This window comes from Salmo salar, chromosome ssa12, assembly GCF_905237065.1.
Source record: "Salmo salar chromosome ssa12, Ssal_v3.1, whole genome shotgun sequence".
In the NCBI taxonomy this organism is placed as follows: domain Eukaryota; kingdom Metazoa; phylum Chordata; class Actinopteri; order Salmoniformes; family Salmonidae; genus Salmo; species Salmo salar.
In genome coordinates, this window is record NC_059453.1 from 81,119,472 (window position 1) to 81,138,611 (window position 19,140).

The 19,140-nt window shown below is 40.6% G+C and overlaps 1 protein-coding gene across 3 annotated transcripts; it reads left to right on the forward strand.

Moving 5' to 3' along the window:
- The first annotated feature begins 1,795 nt into the window (after positions 1 to 1,795).
- gxylt2 (glucoside xylosyltransferase 2) lies at positions 1,796 to 18,669 on the forward strand. 3 transcript variants are annotated; one of them, XM_014133169.2, is made up of 8 exons: positions 2,002 to 2,207; positions 4,195 to 4,266; positions 6,092 to 6,296; positions 7,737 to 7,880; positions 10,601 to 10,852; positions 11,278 to 11,401; positions 16,392 to 16,564; positions 16,851 to 18,669. In XM_014133169.2, exons 2-8 carry the CDS (start codon positions 4,253 to 4,255, stop codon positions 17,028 to 17,030), a joined length of 1,092 nt encoding a protein of 363 aa, XP_013988644.1. In that variant the 5' UTR covers positions 2,002 to 2,207; positions 4,195 to 4,252; the 3' UTR covers positions 17,031 to 18,669. The 3 variants fall into 3 exon arrangements, with proteins under 3 accessions (XP_013988641.1, XP_013988642.1, XP_013988644.1); XM_014133166.2 differs by lacking the exon at positions 4,195 to 4,266 and having other exon boundaries at positions 1,796 to 2,207; XM_014133167.2 differs by lacking the exon at positions 4,195 to 4,266 and having other exon boundaries at positions 1,797 to 2,207; positions 7,749 to 7,880.
- The last annotated feature ends 471 nt before the right edge of the window (positions 18,670 to 19,140 follow it).

A 19,140-nucleotide genomic window follows, 5' to 3' on the forward strand; every position in this document is an offset into this window, starting at 1 on the left:
ATTTTATAAAGACAAAGATATTTGGTTGTAATGTTGAAATATCCTATATCAAGGATGGCAGCCATCCTCCAGGATAGCTACTGGGTTTGCAGGCTTTTGTTCAAGCCTTGGTCTAACCACATTGTAGCCAAAACATCAGCTGCTCAACAGAATTTTGATAAGCAGACTTGGTTGTTTCAGGGCTGGATCAAAAGCCAAGCCTGCACACCCAGGAGCTCTCCAGCTGGAGGGTTGACCACATGTTGACAATATGTGACTAACCGCGCAGTTCTACTTTGTGGGGGGTTAAGTGCCTGTATCAAGGACACAACAGCCCAACAGTAGCCCTACATGGGATCAGACACAGCAGCCTTCCAGCCTTCCATGTGGTTAAAAGTCACGGAGAAGTCATGGGAAATGTATATGAACCCTTAACAGTGAATAATCAGAGGTATTATAGCATAATGTAATTTGTAAATTTCAGTGGACATAGTCTAATGGACCGACTTGGAAAAAGACAGCTCCTGCACTTCTTTCATTTTACATTTTAGTCATTTAGCAGACGCTCTTATCCAGAGCGACTTACAGTAGTGAATACATACATTTCAATCGAACCCACAACCCTGGCATTGCACACACCATGCTCTACCAACTGAGCCACAGGGAAGTCAAGCACTGGATAAAAAGTTATATAAACAGCTAACCAACATTTAAGTAATTTAGCAGATGCTCTTATCCAGAGTAACTAGGGTTAAGTGACTTGCTCAAGAGCACATAATCAGATTTTTCACCTAGTTGGCTCTGGGATTCAAACCAGCAACCTTTCGGTTACCTGCCCAATGCTCTTAACCGCTAGGTTACCTGCCACCCAATGACCTGACAGTATCCATAAAACATAAAGGAAAGTTATATTTACAGCTCGTGCCAGCATAGGGGCTATGAAAGGAATGACAAAAACAGTAGCTAGCTAAAAACAAGGAAAGGGACACTCTACTTCCTGTTTTGTATTTTCTGCGGTCACGAAAAGCCTGCGTAGTCTGGCTGTAGGGTTGTGATACATATTTACTACCAACATCAAGTGGTATAAATCTCTACCTGATTCCAACTGGAAACACTACTGTTTCCCTACTGAACACTACAAAACTATACTTGTGTATATTGAGTAACAGTTCAACCACTACATTTTTATTCTACACTGGGTTTTTTAGATTTAAAAGGTTTCTTTAGGTGTGACGTGATTACGTCTAGCAACCTAGCAGGCAATCATCACATCTATTTTCTATGCAAACTTTTTTTTAATGTTGACAAAAAAATCACTGGACAAGTTAAAGCTGCAATATGTCACTTTTTGGGCAACCTGACCAAATTCACATAGATCTGTCATTCTCATTGACAGCAAGTCTAAGAAGTTGTGGATCTGTTTTATGTGCACTATTTCTATGCTTCCCGTTCTTAAGTTTCGTTTGTGTATCTTTTACTTTCGGTTTTGTACACCAGCTTCAAACAGCTGAAAATACAATGTTTGGTATTTCAAACATATTTCACCACGGTTTAGATGGTACAATGATTCTCTACACTAAACATTGCTTGTTGTGTCACATAAACTTAGATTAGACGAACTATTACAATTTTAGCAACCAGGAAATGGCGGAGCGATTTCTGCATATTGCAGCTTTAATGTAAACATAGCTACTGATGCATTGTGATGGATGAGTTCACGTTGTGATGTCAAACAAAACACTGGCACTTCTCTTCTAAAGATTACGGTAAGGGAATATAGAAACTCCCACTGAGTGATGTTCATGGACGTGGAAAGCTCCTCCTCTTCGCTCTGGGTCATCTGCGGCGCAATGCAACGGAGTAGTAACAGAATGTCAACTCTAGCTGTTATTGCGTATTCACAGACATGAAAGAGGAATATTGTGCTCCTCCAAATCATCAGAACAATTTTCCACGATGAGAATTCATTGTAAAATTGTTGTGATCGCTGTCTGTTTTGGAGTTTTTTTACTTTTGTACTTTTTTGGAGGAAATGCTGCAGACGATCCGCCTTTAAAAGAAGTTGAGGAGGATAACTATTTTCCGAAGTTCTCGGGGCTTCGAAACAATGTTGCATCAAAGTTAACAAAAAAAACTCCCGATGAACTTCACATTCCACACAAACAACCACTCACGTACCGAAAAGTATCGAAAGTAGCCAGTAGAGGAGGCAATGCGATCGCAAAGAGGTAAGGAATTATCGCACCATTACTCGCTTGCTAATGTTGATGTGATTCATGTTTTTTTTTCTCCACGCCTATTTTTTTCATCAACGTTTTGGAACACATTTAAAGACGCAAGATGTCTCAAAGGTTAGATGGGGATTTTTTTGCACCTTTATACGGATTGCATGACTATCTGCTTACAGAGATAGATGGGTTTTATTCCCTGTGGAAGTAATGGAATGAGTCCACACGTATCCTGTCTTTCTCTCTTTATTCATTCAGGAAGACGTGCCCCCCATCAAAAATATACATAGGCTCAATTATGTTCAAGGACGTTGGCACCAAACAATGGCTTGATCAGTCATGAGAGGACCAAACATGTTTTTGTCATTCAAATCCTATTTTTATTATCACATGTATTTTTCTAAGTGACTGACGGATGTATGACAGTGAGTTGTGTGCATATTTAATCCCAACATCAGCTCAAAGAAGTGTCTGGGGTTGTAAAAATATTATAATTGTGTAGCTTTGTAAACAACGGAATCAATTTGATAGTTTGACCTCGAATCTGACCTTTGTACCCCACGGTCTCTGGGGTTTATCCCTTTTTTAAATCCTGTGGTTAACAGGTTTAAAGGTCACCTTGAGAGAGTTTAAGATTATGGAATATACATTAGTACAAGGAGACCCAGTCATTACACTACTGGGGATTGAGGAGCATACATTTTACATATATTTTAGAACTCTCCACCTTTAAGTCAAGAGACTGAACTTGTCAATGTGTATAATGTGATGCCATGTCCCTTCGAAGTAGACAAGCCCAAGTAGACCAATATAGATGACCTCAACTAATGGCCATCATCCCCTCTTTCCTGTGCCTTGCAGACAATAGCTAGACAATGGTTTGTCATCATTCACTATGTCTGTCCAGGTGTGGAATTGTTTTTTGTTATGTCTCCTATTATACTAATTTGGGCCCTGCTCAAATTCTTTCCCAAAACATAACATCCTTCCATTTCCGCTGTCATGGTTGTCACTGATATGATAATAGCCCAGATTTGATAGTCTAAAGGCAATGTTCTAAAGGCAATACTTTCTGTTGTAAAGCTTGCTTTCACCTACAATGTCCTGTTTGATCAGTGATCTGGTTGGAAGCATTTATAAAGCATTCAGACTGGACCATAGTCTCCTGGCAGTGACCACACCCACACACATGTGCTCTCTACTGATAAGAGAAATGGGGTGGAGGCCAATGGTGATGGAGGAAAATAACTAAAGCAGGTTTAGCAAACAAAGCAGTAAGCGCTCTGATAAAAAAAAACCCACTGCACATCTCCCTTAGCTTCAGGCACTTTATCATTGGTTCTGGTGAGGGGGAGGGCTGAAAGGGAGGCATACAATTACCATAAAATATAAGCTATTATGTTGTCTTGGTTACTCTTTCCTCTTTTTTTCGTGTAATTTTCCCATCTTCATCACTTCAAACTCAACTGACTTCCTCTTACACACCTTTAAATAGACAAACATGCCCATCTTTCCTTATCAAACCATTTCCTCTTGATGTATCACTCTGCTTCCTGTGGATAAAAGTAGGGAGAAGAGCTGCTTCCCTAACAGATAGCATCAGCTGTCCCAGCTCACACTAAATTCTACAGTCATAATATCTTGTTGTAGACAATTACACTGTAATAACACTTATTTTAGTCAATGTATTCCACTGCTGATGGATGTTTCACATCCAGGCTCAATGTAGCAGGTATTTTTCAGTCTGTCTCACACAGTGTGTACGGAAAGGTCATGCATGATACTGTCCCCATTTAAAAAAAACTTTCCTCCCAATGATTACATCTGATTTAATAAGCCTTTTTAAACAAATTCCTTGCCCCATCATCTGGAATACTGTAAAACAGTGTCCCCCGAGGCCAACAAGGTATTCCGTTGCACTGACATTATGTAAAGCTATAAAAATGTCATCTTGGATGACTGGAGACTGCTCTCTCTCTTTCTGCAGGGCTTTGAAATCTCCCTGCTTACCCGAGCATCCTGACAAGGTTTGAGAGACTTCTTACATGGGCCTCATCAGGTGGAAAAAGCTCTCTTTTTGGTAGCTCACTCACTTAAGTACCTCCTGGCAGAGGTTGGCGTTGAGTAACTGGGAAATCTGTTAAACAGAATGCATGTAGCTAGGGGTGATGATTCACTCAAAGAATTATTGAAATCAGAGGAGGCTGGTGGGAGGAGCTATAGGAGGACAGGCTCATTGTAATGGCTGGAATGGAACCTAGTCAAACGTGGTTTCCACATGTTTGATACCATTCCATTACAGACATAAGCCCATCCTCCTATAGCTTCTCCCACCAGCCTCCTCTGTTTGAAATCCATTTTGCATAGGGAGGACACATTTTCAGATTTTTCTAAAACTTCTGATAGCATTCCCTTCACACAGGTTTCATCCAAGCCTTCAGCGCATTGCAGTAGTGGCTCGTATCTGATGGAATTTCTAAATAGTTTAAGTCATGTTTGATAGATTTGTTGATTAAGGTAAGCTGTATTGTCACTTTGCTCTTCAAAGCTGTTTTCTCTTTCTTCATGATTTGAAAGAGATTGTTGCGAGCCCAAGGCCACGTAGGCACAGTGCTCTGTTGTCAATAATTAGTGCAGTCCTTGTATCCCTTTAGAGCTAGTCTGAGTTTGTCAAAATGTTTCCAGATGGGTGGAAAATAGTTCTAACACTATGTAAGATTACCTCACATGAGCAGCATGTTCTTCTTACAATAAATAATGGGGCTTTGTTTAGTCTAACTAACTGTGTTCACAACATTCATTTCACTGGTCCAGGCCATCTATAACGCAATGCAGTATGTATCATAGAACAACACATTTGCTGAGCATTTATGGTTAGGTTGCAGGTTAAAATACAATATGCCTCTCCCTCAGTATTGTTTTGTGTATCATTTCCCCCCTAGTAATAATGTACACAGTACATGTTCATAAACACATTGTTCTTGAAAGAGCCTCTGCCATCAAAGCCTAGAGGACAGGCTCTGCCATCCGTCGTAATCTGTGTTGCATGATTGTCCCTCAACCATGCAGAAAACCAAGTGTCACGCTTGGAGACTGTCCTGCAACCCACCTGTCAAATTTCAGATTCCCCCTTCAGATTGTTAGACTAATAGACACATTCTTTGCCTACATGAAGCTCTTGGGTAGATGTTGCACTTTCCTCTGGCAGAATAGTATGTTTCCTTTCCAAAATCCTCACACAAATGAGGGATACTTTGTTCTAAAGAAGGATTTTGCGACCATTCTTCCTTTGCGTATGATAATGTTTACATTTACACACATCATAAAAACCATCCCATACGGTGTGCACATAAAATGCAACTTGAGGATTTAGGTCTAGTTCTACGTTGAGCTATACACATTTTTCTTTTTCAGAATGTGATTTATTCTGCTCTGCTGAATCCATTTGAATTCAATGGCAGTCTCTGTTGCTGTGCAGCGAGCATTTTTATGTCAGCTATAGAAACGACTTGGCCTTGAACATGAGAGAACAAAGCCCAGTGGGTATATACAGACCTACACTACAGGAGAGGGAGAAGGGTATGGTGAGGGAGTGCTGCTCACCCTGAGCATATGACTTGTAGGAGGCCTTGAATATGAACATATTGGTTAGCTGTCTGTCAGTAGAAACAGTGTGATTATGTACTGTCTGGAATATGTGTCTAAGCCACGTCCTGTCATGTTCAGATCTGTTCTCATGGCCGTTGACATGTCCATGAAGAAGTATCAGCATTGCTATGCAGCGGCTCGGCTCTGCCATTCTGTTGACAGTTGATGAGCAGGCCTGAGGAGCCTTCCGTAAGCTTAGAGTCTCATACTTGTTGCCCCTGTGTGTATCCCTGTAGCAGACAGAGGAGTGACATGGGAGTGGGCCGGCCTGCATCGAAGCGCGCCCGTGCTGACGAGGTCATGCACCTGGCCGTGGTGGCCTGTGGGAACCGTCTGGATGAGACGCTCACCATGGTCAAGTCAGCCCTCCTCTTCAGCATCAAGAGTATCAAATTCCACATCTTTGCAGAGGACCCCTTGACCTCACAGTTTGAAAAGGGGGTAAGTATCCCCTTAACAAAGTACATGATCTAGGCTTTAGGTACGGTATGTTTCTAGAAAAGGACCACTGTAATTCTCAATGAAATATAGGACTATTTGAATATTTTCAAAGACTCTCATGCTTTTCATACTGACAGTATCTTGTTTAATGTTCTTCCCTGCTCAGTAATAGATGACATTCACTGCCAGATCGGAGTATTAGCATGTTAAACAAACAAACAAACAAAACAGATCTAACCTTTTTTGATCTCCCTCTCACTTGCCCTCTAACGCCTTACAGGCATCAGACCCTTTTATCTCAAGGTTGGATCTTATATCCCCCAGACGTTTGCCTCACCGCATTAACCATGCAAGTTTTCAGTCACCGTTAGTTTATTCACGACTCAAGCTTTACAAAAGTCAATGTCTTATGCTACTGTGTAGCTGTAAACCTGAAGGTATATTGCCTTCATCAGGGCTCTCCAGCCCTGTTCCTGGAGAGCTACCGTGCTGTAGGTTTTAGCTCCAACCCTAATCTAGCACACCTGATTCTAATAATTAGCTGCTTGATAAGCTGAACCAGGTTAGGTAAAACTGGGGTTGGAGTGAACCTACAGGAGGGTAGCTCTCCATAAACAGGGTTGGTGAGCCCCGGCCTACATAAACGAAAACACTGTGCATGCATGGGGATACATACCCTTTGTGTGTTTATGGGTAATGGTATGTTTACCATCGGGGGAACCTCCCCTTTGTAATTGGCTTCATGCTAGCCAGGAAGATGAGTTGGTTAAACCCAAAAGTTAGTAGCATGTGAGATGGAATGTTTCGCATCCGGCCTGTGCTGGTGAAAAAGGAGTTAGAAGCAAGCTAAAAAGGTTTCTGACCTTTGATCTGTGCACCTCGTCAGTAGAAATCCTGCCTGCTCCTCACACTGATCTTTATCTCATGGCCAAATTGTTTAATAATGTTGATGATTATGGAGGGCTTGAGTGTCTAAGAGAGCAGAAAATCGTAGGCTTCTATGTGTGACAGCAGTGTTGACTTTGAGGGGGTAACCCTCAGGCTTGGACAGAATGGGATTCATATTTTCTACCACCTTTTGTTTCTTTTAGTTTAACTGGGAGTTGGGTATAGTTATAGCAATAACTGGCAGCATTATGGTCAATGTACAACACCGCTGCACTTACTGTAAAGACATTACTTAATTGGTTTACAAGAACTTCCTTAGGTGTTTATGTAGACTTGAACTCTCAGGGGTGTATCATGTGTCAGAATAATGAATATTTCCATTTGCTCTCTCAGTGATCCCTCTCCTCTACACCTCTTGACTCAACCTTTTGAAAATGCGCTCAAATTGTGCTTTTGTTTCTTTGGAAATTAAATGAGACTTCCTGTGATTGCATCTAAAAATGGCTGTGCTACCTCTCACAGCAAATGATGATGTTTAGTAACTTTGTGTAGTTTCTCTTTCAGCTGAGCCAGTGGCCCCATGCTATCACAAACAAGTTCCAGTACAGTATCTACCCAATCACGTTCTCTGTGGGGAATGCAGAGGAATGGAAAAAGCTGTTCAAGCCCTGCGCGGCCCAGAGGCTGTTTCTCCCTGTAAGGCTGCAGCACATCGTCTCTCTTATCTCTCTGTGTACCTAATCATAATTACTACACTGTTGGAGCTAGAAACATAGGCATTTCGCTACACCTGCGACAACATCTGCAAATCTGTGTGCGTGACCAATAAACTTTGATTTGAATCATATCTATCAAACATATGAACTGATTCTTGAAACTGATAAAGCTATATTCATTAGAAAATGTGTTAAGGTAATTGCCCATGTCGTCGGTTTTATTAGTACCATGCCACTCTGGGCTGCATCCTGACCCCAATGCATTTTCTATTAGATACGTTTAGCTTGATTTACACAGGCTGATACAGTGAGGGAAAAAAGTATTTGATCCCCTGCTGATTTTGTACGTTTGCCCACTGACAAAGAAATGATCAGTCTACAATTTTAATGGTAGGGTTATTTGAACAGTGAGAGACAGAATAACAACAAAGAAATCCAGAAAAACACATGTCAAAAATGTTATAAATTGATTTGCATTTTAATTATTACCCAGGTAATAATAGTATCAATACTTTATGATGGGTTTTACTTGTTGGTATATAATCAGTTACCTCAGTATGATAATATATGGCTTTATTCATACCCATTGACCGTTACTTAACAAACAAGCAATCCCCAGAGATTTAATTCAATAACTTAATTAAAGCATTGCCGTGGCCATTCATTGATGTTTTAATGGACAATCTTTGAATCATCAAACCGTGTGCACACATTGCTTTGTTTTTGTACATATTGCACCGTTGTAAAAAGTGGTAAGCAATCCATGTCTTCAACTTTATTGATTGGCAGATGATGCAACACAAACTCTATACTTTGCAGGAGCCGAGTGCTATTTGATTCTCATCAGGAACAGATTGCTTTGTGATTGTAATCTTCCGTCAAGCCATTGTGGCGCAGTGGTCTAAGGCACTGCATCTCAGTGCTAGAGGCGTCACTACAGACACCCTGGAGTCGAAGGCTGTATCACAACCTGCCATGATTGGGAGTCCCATAGGGCTGCGCACAATTGGCCCTACGTCATCCGGGTTTGGCCGGTGTAGGCCATCATTGTAAATAAGAATTTGTTCTTAGCTGACTTGCCTAGTTAAAGAAAAAAAGTAATCCCATATACACTACCGTTCAAAAGTTTGGGGTCACTTAGAAATGTCCTTGTTTAATTTTATATTTTTTTTTTAAGTCAATTTAAAATAACATCAAATTTATAAGAAATACAGTAAAGACATTGTTAATGTTGTAAATGACTATTGTATACGGAAACAGCATTTTTATTATTTAAAAAAAAATAAAAAATAAAATGGAATATCTGCATGGGCGTACAGAGGCTCATTATCAGCACTCCTGTGTTCCAATGGCACGTTGTGTTAGCTAAGTTTTATAATTTTAAAAGGCTTATTGAAAACCCTTTTGCAGTTATGTTAGCACAACTGAAAACTGTTGTTCTGATTAAAGAAGAAATAAAACTGTCCTTCTTTAGACTAGTTGAGTATCTGGAGCATCAGCATTTGTGGGTTCGATTACAGGCTCAAAATGGCCAGAAACAAAGAACTTCCTTCTGAAACTCATCAGTATATTCTTGTTCTGAGAAATAAAGGCTATTCCATGCAAGAAATTGCCAAGAAACTGAAGATCTCATACAACACTGTGTACTACTCCCTTCACAGAACAGAGCAAACTGTTTGACAGCAGCTTCATTAAATAGTACCTGCAAAACACCAGTCTCAATGTCAACAAAGAGGAGGCGACTCCGGGATGTTGTCTTTCTAGGCAGAGTTGCAAAGAAAAAGCCATATCTCAGACTGACCAATAAAAAGAAAAGATTAAGATGGGCAAAATAACACAGACACTGGACAGAGGAAGATTGGGAAAAAAGTGTTATGGACAGACAAATCTAAGTTTGATGTGTTCAGATCACAAAGAAGAACATTTGTGAGATGCGGAAAAAAATGAAAAGATGCTGGAGGAGTGCTTAATGCCATCTGTCAAGTATGATGGAGGCAATGTGATGGTCTGGGGGTGCTTTGGTGGTGGTAAAGTGGGGTATTTGTACAGGGTTAAAGGGATCTTGAAGAAGGAAGGCTATCACTCCATTTTGCAATGCCAGGCATAACCTGTGGACAGCGCTTAATTGGAGCCAATTTCCTCCTCCAACAGGACAATGACCCAAAGCACAGCTCCAAACTATACAATAACTATTTAGGGTAGAAGCAGTCAGCTGGTATTTTGTCTATAATGGAGTGGCCAGCACAGCCACCGGATCTCAACCCTATTGAGCTGTTGTGGGAGCAGCTTGACAGTATGGTACGTAAGAAGTGCCCATTTAGTCAATCTAACATGTGGGAGGTGCTTCGGGAAGCATGAGGTGAAATCTTTTCAGATTACCTCAACAAATTGACAACTAGAATGCCAAAGGTCTGCAAGGCTGTAATTGCTGAAAATTTAGGATTCTTTAACAAAAGCAAAGTTTGAAGGACACAATTATTATTTAAATTAAAAATCATTATTTATAACCTTGTCAACGTCTTGACAATATTTCCTATTTATTTTGCAACTCATTTCATGTATGTTTTCATGGAAAACAAGGACATTTCTAAGTGACCCCAAACTTTTGAACGGTGGTGTGTATGCATTTTGTACCATCACTGGAATAAGAGGAAATGAATTATTCTGATAGTAACCTACACATGATTATTGTCCTAACAGGTGATCCTGAAGGATGTAGATTCTTTACTCTACGTGGATACAGATGTGCTGTTCCTCAGGCCCATGGATGATATGTGGAGTTTCCTCAAGGCCTTCAACACCACCCAGCTGGCTGCTATGGCCCCAGAGCATGAGATCCCTAAAATAGGCTGGTATAGCCGCTTTGCACGCCATCCCTTCTACGGGGTCACCGGGGTCAACTCAGGAGTCATGCTGATGAACCTCACAAGGATACGAAGCACTCTGTTCAAAGTAAGGAACATCATCAATCAGCCTTTTGGTCATCTCCGTTTGGTATTTTGGTCATGCCTGCCCTGTTTTCCACCTGAAAGCTACAAGGAGATTGGTTTTATCAATCAATCGTATCTATCTGAACCCAACCAGCAACAGATGTGTCACTTATTGGCAGTCAGCGTCAACAATCTGAGTGCTCAGAGTAGAGTAGAGTAGACTGAGGCTCTGCGATCGCCACACTCGCATTAAAGCAGTGCTTCAGCACATTCAAGCTCAAGTTGGCATCTCTCTGCAACCAAGAAAGAGCAGTAGAAATTGTAACATGGGCAATTCTTGTCAAAAACTCGAACTTTGCTCTTTTTTTAAATTGGGCATTTCTGTAGTGTTTGATGTGTAGCTACTCCCTTGGCGGTGGAGTAAACCAGTCCTTTTTCCTATTCCAGAACAGCATGATACCCAGTGGCCTGTCATGGGAGGACCTCCTCCACCCACTCTACCAGAAGTACAAGAATCACATCACCTGGGGTGACCAAGATCTCTTAAATATCATCTTCCACTACAACTCAGGTACACTTGTCCTCCTTCTCTCTTCCACTACAACTCAGGCACACTCTTCCTCCCTCTCTCTTCCACTACAAATCTTGGCCCGGTTCCCCGATAGCGATGGAACTTAGGGTTACGAGTGTTTTTAACGATGCATCTTTCCTTCAGCAGCCGAAGATGTAACACGCCTTTCCCAGAACACCATGCAGAGAGAACAGTCGCTAAGTGTGTTGTTGGAGCATTTGTCGATACTGATAGGATCGAAAGAAAGGCAGCGCTGCTCTCGGGTCAGCTTTCTCAATTCAAATCTTACCTTAACATTCCAATTATTTCACAATACTGACGACAGATCAGCTCCTAGAAAGAGATTTTACCACCTATGGCTGCAAATATTGAGGTGGCTTATTCTAATGCTTAACCAATAAAAATGCATTAAATCACTGATTTGCTACATCATTGCACACACATTATAAAATATGAAACAAATTACAGTCAGTAGCCTACAAGTAGGAAAATAGAACTCAATTTATTGAACATGAAATGTACAGGTGAAGTCTGAAGTTTACATACACCTTAGCCAAATACATTTCAACTCAGTTTTTCACAATTCCTGACATTTAATCCTAGTAAGAATTCCCTGTCTTAGGTCAGTTAGGATCACCACTTTATTTTAAGATTGTGAAATGTCAGAATAATAGTAGAGAGGATGATTGATTTATTTCAGCTTTTATTTCTTTCATCACATTCCCAGTGGGTCAGAAGTTTACATACACTCAATTAGTATTTGGTAGCATTGCCTTTAAATTGTTTAACTTGGGTCAAACATTTCGGGGAGCCTTCCACAAGCTTCCCACAATAAGTTGGGTGAATTTTGGTCCATTCCTCCTAGCAGAGCTGGTGTAACTGAGTCAGGTTTGTAGGCCTCCTTGCTCGCACACGCTTCTTCAGTTCTGCCCACAAATTTTCTATAGGATTGAGGTCAGGCTTTGTGATGGCCACTCCAATACCTTGACTTTGTTGTCCTAAAGCCACTTTGCCACAACTTTGGAAGTATGCTTGGGGTCATTGTCCATTTGGAAGACCCATTTGCGACCAAGCTTTAACTTCCTGACTGATGTCTTGAGATGTTGCTTCAATATATCCACATAATTTTCCTTCCTCATGATTGCGTCTATTTTGTGAAGTGCACCAGTCCCTCCTGCAGCAAGGCGCCCCCACAAAATGATGCTGCCACCCCTGTGCTTCACGGTTGGGATGGTGTTCTTCGGCTTGCAAGCCTCCCCGTTTTTCATCCAAACATAACGATGGTCATTATGGTCAAACGGTTCTATTTTTGTTTCATCAGACCAGAGGACATTTTCTCCAAAAAGTATGATCTTTGTCCTCATGTGCAGTTGCAAACCGTAGTCTGGCTTTTTTATGGCGGTTTTGGAGCAGTGGCTTCTTCCTTGCTGATCGGCCTTTCAGGTTATGTCGATTATAGGACTCGTTTTACTGTGGATATAGATACTTTTGTACCTAGTTTCCTCTAGCATCTTCACAAGGTCCTTTGCTGTTGTTCTGGGATTGAGTTGCACTTTTGCACCAAAGTACGTTCATCTCTAGGACACAGAAAGCGTCTCCTTCCTGAGCGGTATGACGGCTGCGTGGTCCCATGGTGTTTATACTTACTATTGTTTGTACAGATGAACGTGGTACCTTCAGGCATCTGAAAATTGCTCCCAAGGATGAACCAGACTTGTGGCGGTCTACCATTTTTTTTCTGAGGTCTTGGCTGATGATTTTCACATGATGTCAAGTGAAGAGGCACTGAGTTTGAAGGTAGGCCTTGAAATACATCCACAGGTACACCTCCAATTGACTCAAATGATGTCAATTAGCCTATCAGAAGCTTCTAAAGCCATGACATTTTCTGGAATTTTCCAAGCTGTTTAAAGGCACAGTCAACTTAGTGTATATAAACTTCTGACCCACTGGAATTGTGATACAGTGAATAATAACTGAAATAATCTGTCTGTAAACAATTGTTAGAAAAATGACTTGTGTCATGCACAAAATAGATGTCCTAACCGACTTGCCAAAACTATAGTTTGTTTACAAGAAATTTGTGGAGTGGTTTAACCTAAGTGTATGTAAACTTCCGACTTCAACTGTATGTACAGTAATGCCTAAAAATCTGCCATTCTACACTTGAGCAATGTAGTTAATCCCCAACAACAACTGTTCCCCGGGCGCCGATGATGTCAATTTAGGTAGCCCCCACACCTCTCTGATTCAGGGTTAAATGCGAAAGACACATTTCGGTTGAATGTGTTCAGTTGTGCACCTGACTAGGTATGCCTCTTTCCCTAATGTATTTATTTTTTAATGCATTTATCATATGCATTCAAATATATGTTGCTTGTTTGTATCAATTGCAAAGATATTGGCAACTTTGTATTTGTAGTGAATTTTGTTCTGAAGTTATCAGCAGTCACAGGGAAACGATAAACCATGTGATTGTATGTTTAGCTTAAATCTTTTGTGTAGAAAGTGATGCGGGAGGGCAAAAAAAGCATCTAACGACGCACTTAGCTGTCTACGAGTGGTCTGAGGCTGGCGTTTGATTACGAGTGCTTTCTAGTGCAACGTCAATAATGATGGTGTCGTGTCTTTGGGGGTACCATTAAACGGAAGATATGTTTATCAATTAGCTCCCTGTAATTATTATCACGCGATTAAACTGATTAATCATTTAATTGTAATTAACTAGGAGATCGGGGCACCAAGGAGAATATTCAGATTACAAAGCTATAATTTTCCTAATATAACTTTCCTGTACTATAATATTATATTCTATTATAGTATAGGCAGATTATCTTCTAGTTTAATTGGTGTATTTTACCTCTAGTCCAGTCTCATACCAAACGTCGTAAATTGTTGTATCTGCACGAACCCAGTCTTTACTAAAATCATCCATACATCAATTGTCTTAAAATCATTTATTTACTACACTAAGTAATTAACAGAAAAACATACAAACAGTCATTATCGTCACAAAGGATTGGTATCGGAATGTGCCCTACTGGCTAAACAGGCAGGTCGGCCTGTTGAACAATGGATCATAAAAGGTCGGCTGAGAAGTTACACAGGGTTCATTAATATTAACAATTGACAATTGAAGGCTCACTCATTCGGGAACAATTGCAATCAATATATATTTACGCTCAGTGTGTCGTTCTGATTCTTGTTGGAGAGTAGTTCTGTTGGGGAGTTTTGTCCGCGTTCTCTCTCTCTCTCTCTCGGTTAGAATGGATCTTTCAGAGCGACATTCATTAATGTCGTCATCGAATGGTTGGTTCGTTGGTCTTCGCGTTCAATGATATAATTTACTTAGCTGCAGACTAATAATTAATATCAAAGACTTGTTCTTATTCTGTCAGTATCGATAGTCTAAAAGTTAACCACGTGGTATGGTTCACTTTCAGTAGAGGAATTGGAAGGTAAAACCTATTAGCCAACGGAGTGTAGGCCTGGTCTGAAGAAATGTAAATCCGGGGGTGTTTTATAGTGCCCATAGAACAGCTTGTCAAATGACGCCTGGTCCTGTATGGGTCCCTGGGGGCGTGCCTATGACTAAGTTAGATTTGGTTACAGAAATACAATTCTATTACATTACATCAGTACATAGCATCTCAATGTCTTACAAAAGCTTTATCCTTATTAATACATTCCATACACCCATATGATGCAAGTCTTAAACTGAGTCTATTATATAAACAGTTTTATGGTAATATGGCTATATTGTCTCTTCTGAGTATCACAAAATGGTACCAAGCGGATCAGTTCGTAGCTGGATTCTTCACCAATCTTCCATACCTTCTCCAGAACACAAAATGTCGCTTGGCTCTCCAATTCTATGAGTTGGAAGAATTTCCTGTGTCTCTCTATGGGCCATGTGGCCAGAGACTCTCCTGGAATTTTAGAGTTTTTACGACCCTTTACACACAGGGTGGATTGTGTGCAAAAGGGAGGGGTCAACTGTCCTCCCTGTACCAAAAGAGGCCAACGTCATGACAATGGTTTTGGGAAACCGCTCCTTCGAAGGTTCTAACGATGAACTTATTAGCCTTAAGATGCTTTTGAAAAACTGGTCCCTGGTACACTCTGCCTCCCTCTCTCTTCCTCAATGTAGCAGAGTGCTGTCATTGATTTGGAAGAAATTGTCAACTACAAATAGGAAAATAAAGTTGTATATAATGTCACCGCCATTCATGATGACAGTTAGAGCATTAACTGTACTTAGGCCTGTATCAAATTAGAATGTTTCCCCAACATGTAATTCCAAAGGGTGTTTGCCTGATTGTCAGCTTCTACGGAATTCAATTTAATTCCTTCAAGCAGGTGTAGGTATTGGTTTTCTCTAATACAGCCACAAGAAATAACTCTCCTGAATTAAGTCAACGCTGTGGAACTAAACAAGCCTGTGGCTGCAGCAGCAGATTGACACAGGTGCAGTCTGCGAGATGGGTATTAAGTGTTCCAAGCCTTAAGTAGACTTGGCAGGAGCATTGTTTGTCTGACAACATGATTAGAACCTGTCCAGGAAATAACCATTCCCATAGCAGCATCCCCAAATGGAAAAACAGGGCCATGTGGTGGGAGCAGCCAGTCACTGTGTAATATCTGCCTCGCCATGGAAACATGTCTGATCTTTCTCTTTTACGTGTACCCATGTTTCTGGTTTAAGGGGATACTCTGTTGGTGTTATTCTCCCTTCACAAGCCAGGATTTGATACAGTTTAAAAGGACTACAATCCTTGTAAAGCAAGCAATTTGATAATTGTTAAGTCAGTAAAGCAAAACTTAGAAGGGTCCTGAGCGATTAGCATTGCACGTTGAAGTCATTAGGTTTATTTTTTTCTAAATGCTCTTTGGCAGTAACAATACTGGTATCAGAGAGAGTATACACTGGTAATCTTTGGGACATTGTGCAGAAATCTGATGTAACAGACGTATAACGGTGTGTTTGCAGAGTGTCTGTACACCTTCCCATGCCAGTGGAACTACAGGCCTGATCACTGCATGTATGGGAGCAACTGTAAAGGAGCTGAGGAGGAAGGTGTGTCCATTCTCCATGGGAACCGCGGAGTGTATCACGACGACAAGCAACCAGCCTTTAAAGTAGTTTATGATGCAATACACGAGGTAAGAATAACCTACTTATTTTAGTGGATTATTGTTTCCTTTGTCCTTTTCTCCTTGGACAGCAAACGCTGTGGACATGTTTACATAAGGAAATCCTTGTCTCACAGCAACATCAGCCCCCTCTGCTGTCCATAGATATGCCTTTTATTAGCCAGATGATATGATTTATATGCATCCCCCTCTACAGTGCCTACAGTAGGCAATGGTACTGTTGATTTCTGTGTGGATTGATAAGCTACCACTACTGGTGTCTAACCCTGAGGCATGCAATGGTTCTGTTTCATAGTACCCCTTTGAGGACAACTTGTTCCAGTCGCTGTTCTATCCCCTCCAGACCAAGTTTCTGGACACTGTCAACACCCTGTGTGGTCGGATTCCCCAGGTGTTCCTCAAACAGGTGGAAAAGTCCATGAGGACCGTGTACGAGAAGAAAGTGGTCCGTCATGTGAGGCCTCCACCAAAATAATTACAGGAAACTGAACAGAGGAAGTTGTCTCTGACATCACTATGGGAATCTTTCTGTGGAAGATGTGCAATGTCAAAAGTCCCCAGACCAGATGGAATCTGTATGCGTTACACGGTGTTTGTAACACAACAGATCATGGTGTAGTGGACATGATGGTGTAGTGGACATGATGCTGGAATGGTGGTATGGATCATGATCGTGTAAAACTCCTTCCACGGCGGGCTGAGTGTTATCTGGTTTTCGCTCCTCCCTTATACTTGATTGATGAATTAAGGTCACTGATTTAGTAAGGCACTCCCTATAGGTCATAATTGAAAGGAAAAAACAGAAACCAGCAGACAATTTGCCCTCCATGGAATGAGTTTGACACCCCTGGTGTAGAAGGACAGGCACACTGTACAGTGCAGGTCAATGATGCTTTGTTTGGGGTAAACTTGCCTTATCATCCACCCACTAAATGTTTTACAGAACCTGATTTACATGTGAAAATGTGATGATAGACTTTAAAAAAAAGTCCCGGTGGAGTATTAAGTGAGAATTTAAACATGCAGAGGTTATTTTTGTCAATATGATTTTGAGTGTTTTTCTCTTAAATGGGCAACGAAAAGGTCTTCCGTAAGGCCGCTACACCATAGGCTTCTGGAAATGGTTTGAAATGATCACACTCTGCCTGGAGGTCACTTCCTAATTGATCCTTTTATGTCATGCGAAGCTAATATGGGTCTTTGCTTAAGCAGAGTTTTCCTTTTATGTTACATGTTGCAATTGTCCAAATATAAAGTAAATATGTTACATCAACAAAATCACTTGCATAGTGGCGGCAGGTAGTCTAGTGGTTAAGAGCTTTGGGCCGGTAACCGAAAGGTCGTTGGTTCGAATACCTGAGCCGACTAGGTGAAAAAATTGTTTGATGTGCCATTGAGCAAAGCACTTAACCCAAATGTTTCATGTAAGTCGCTCTGGATAACAGCGTCTGCTAACTGACTAAAATGTCTATCTGTACAAGAGGGAATGTGATTCAACTTGTCCAGTTCTCCAAATGCCAACCGCAGTATTAAACACAGTATGAACATATCATACACTAAGCAATTACCTTTAATATTGTGTACAGAAGATGTGTAGATAAATGCACTTTTGTATTTCTGTAATAGTTCAGCTTGTGCGATTAGGACAGGACGTGCATACCACTTCTCCCCTATTCAATTGTCAAAGCATTGCAAATCCCTATTTGAAAAAGCAGTGTGGTTGTCTCTGAACAAAACTACCAAAGTGCAAGCGCTTATAATAGTGGTACAGTATTTTCAAGACAAAATGTACCATATGTATATTCACAAACGCTCTTAAGTGTTCTGTGTACGAAAAGGACAGCCAACTTAATGAGGAAGTGTCTTAGTGTATTAATGTCATACTATCAGTGATCCAGTATGTGAACTCAGAGACTGTAAATGCAAGCATTTATAATGTGATGTTTGTGTAGTCTACTCCATCAGTGTGATGTTTATGTAGCCTATCAATTGTCAGATGTGTTTACCGGTAATAATTTAAACTGGAAACTCCAGATGGTTTTATTTATACATGCTTATGTTTCTCTTTTTTTTATGGTTACTCTTTGTTTCTGAATAAAGTTACTGTGCCATCAGTTCTGTTTGTCTCAGGAGGCCTATTGTATAATTGTAATGTATTGATAAAAATACAGTGCATTCAGAAAACAACATTCAGACCCCTTTACTTTAACCAATTTCTTTTACTTTACAGACTTATTTTAAATTTATTAAATACATGTTTGTCCTCCTCAATCTACACTCAATATCCCATAATGACACATTTTGCAAATGTATTAAAAATGCAAAACAGAAATACCTTATTTAGCTAAGTATTCAGAGCCTTTGCTATGAGACAAGAAATAGAGCTCAGGTACATGCTGTTTCCATTGATTATCTTTGTTGTTTCTGCAACTTGAATTCATTGGACATGATTTGGAAAGGCACGCAACTGTCTAAGTAAAGGTACCACAGTTGACAGTGCATGTCAGAGCAAAAAACAAGTCATGAGGTTGAAGGAATTGTCTGTAGAGCTCCGAGACAGGATTGTGTCGAGGCACAGATCTGGG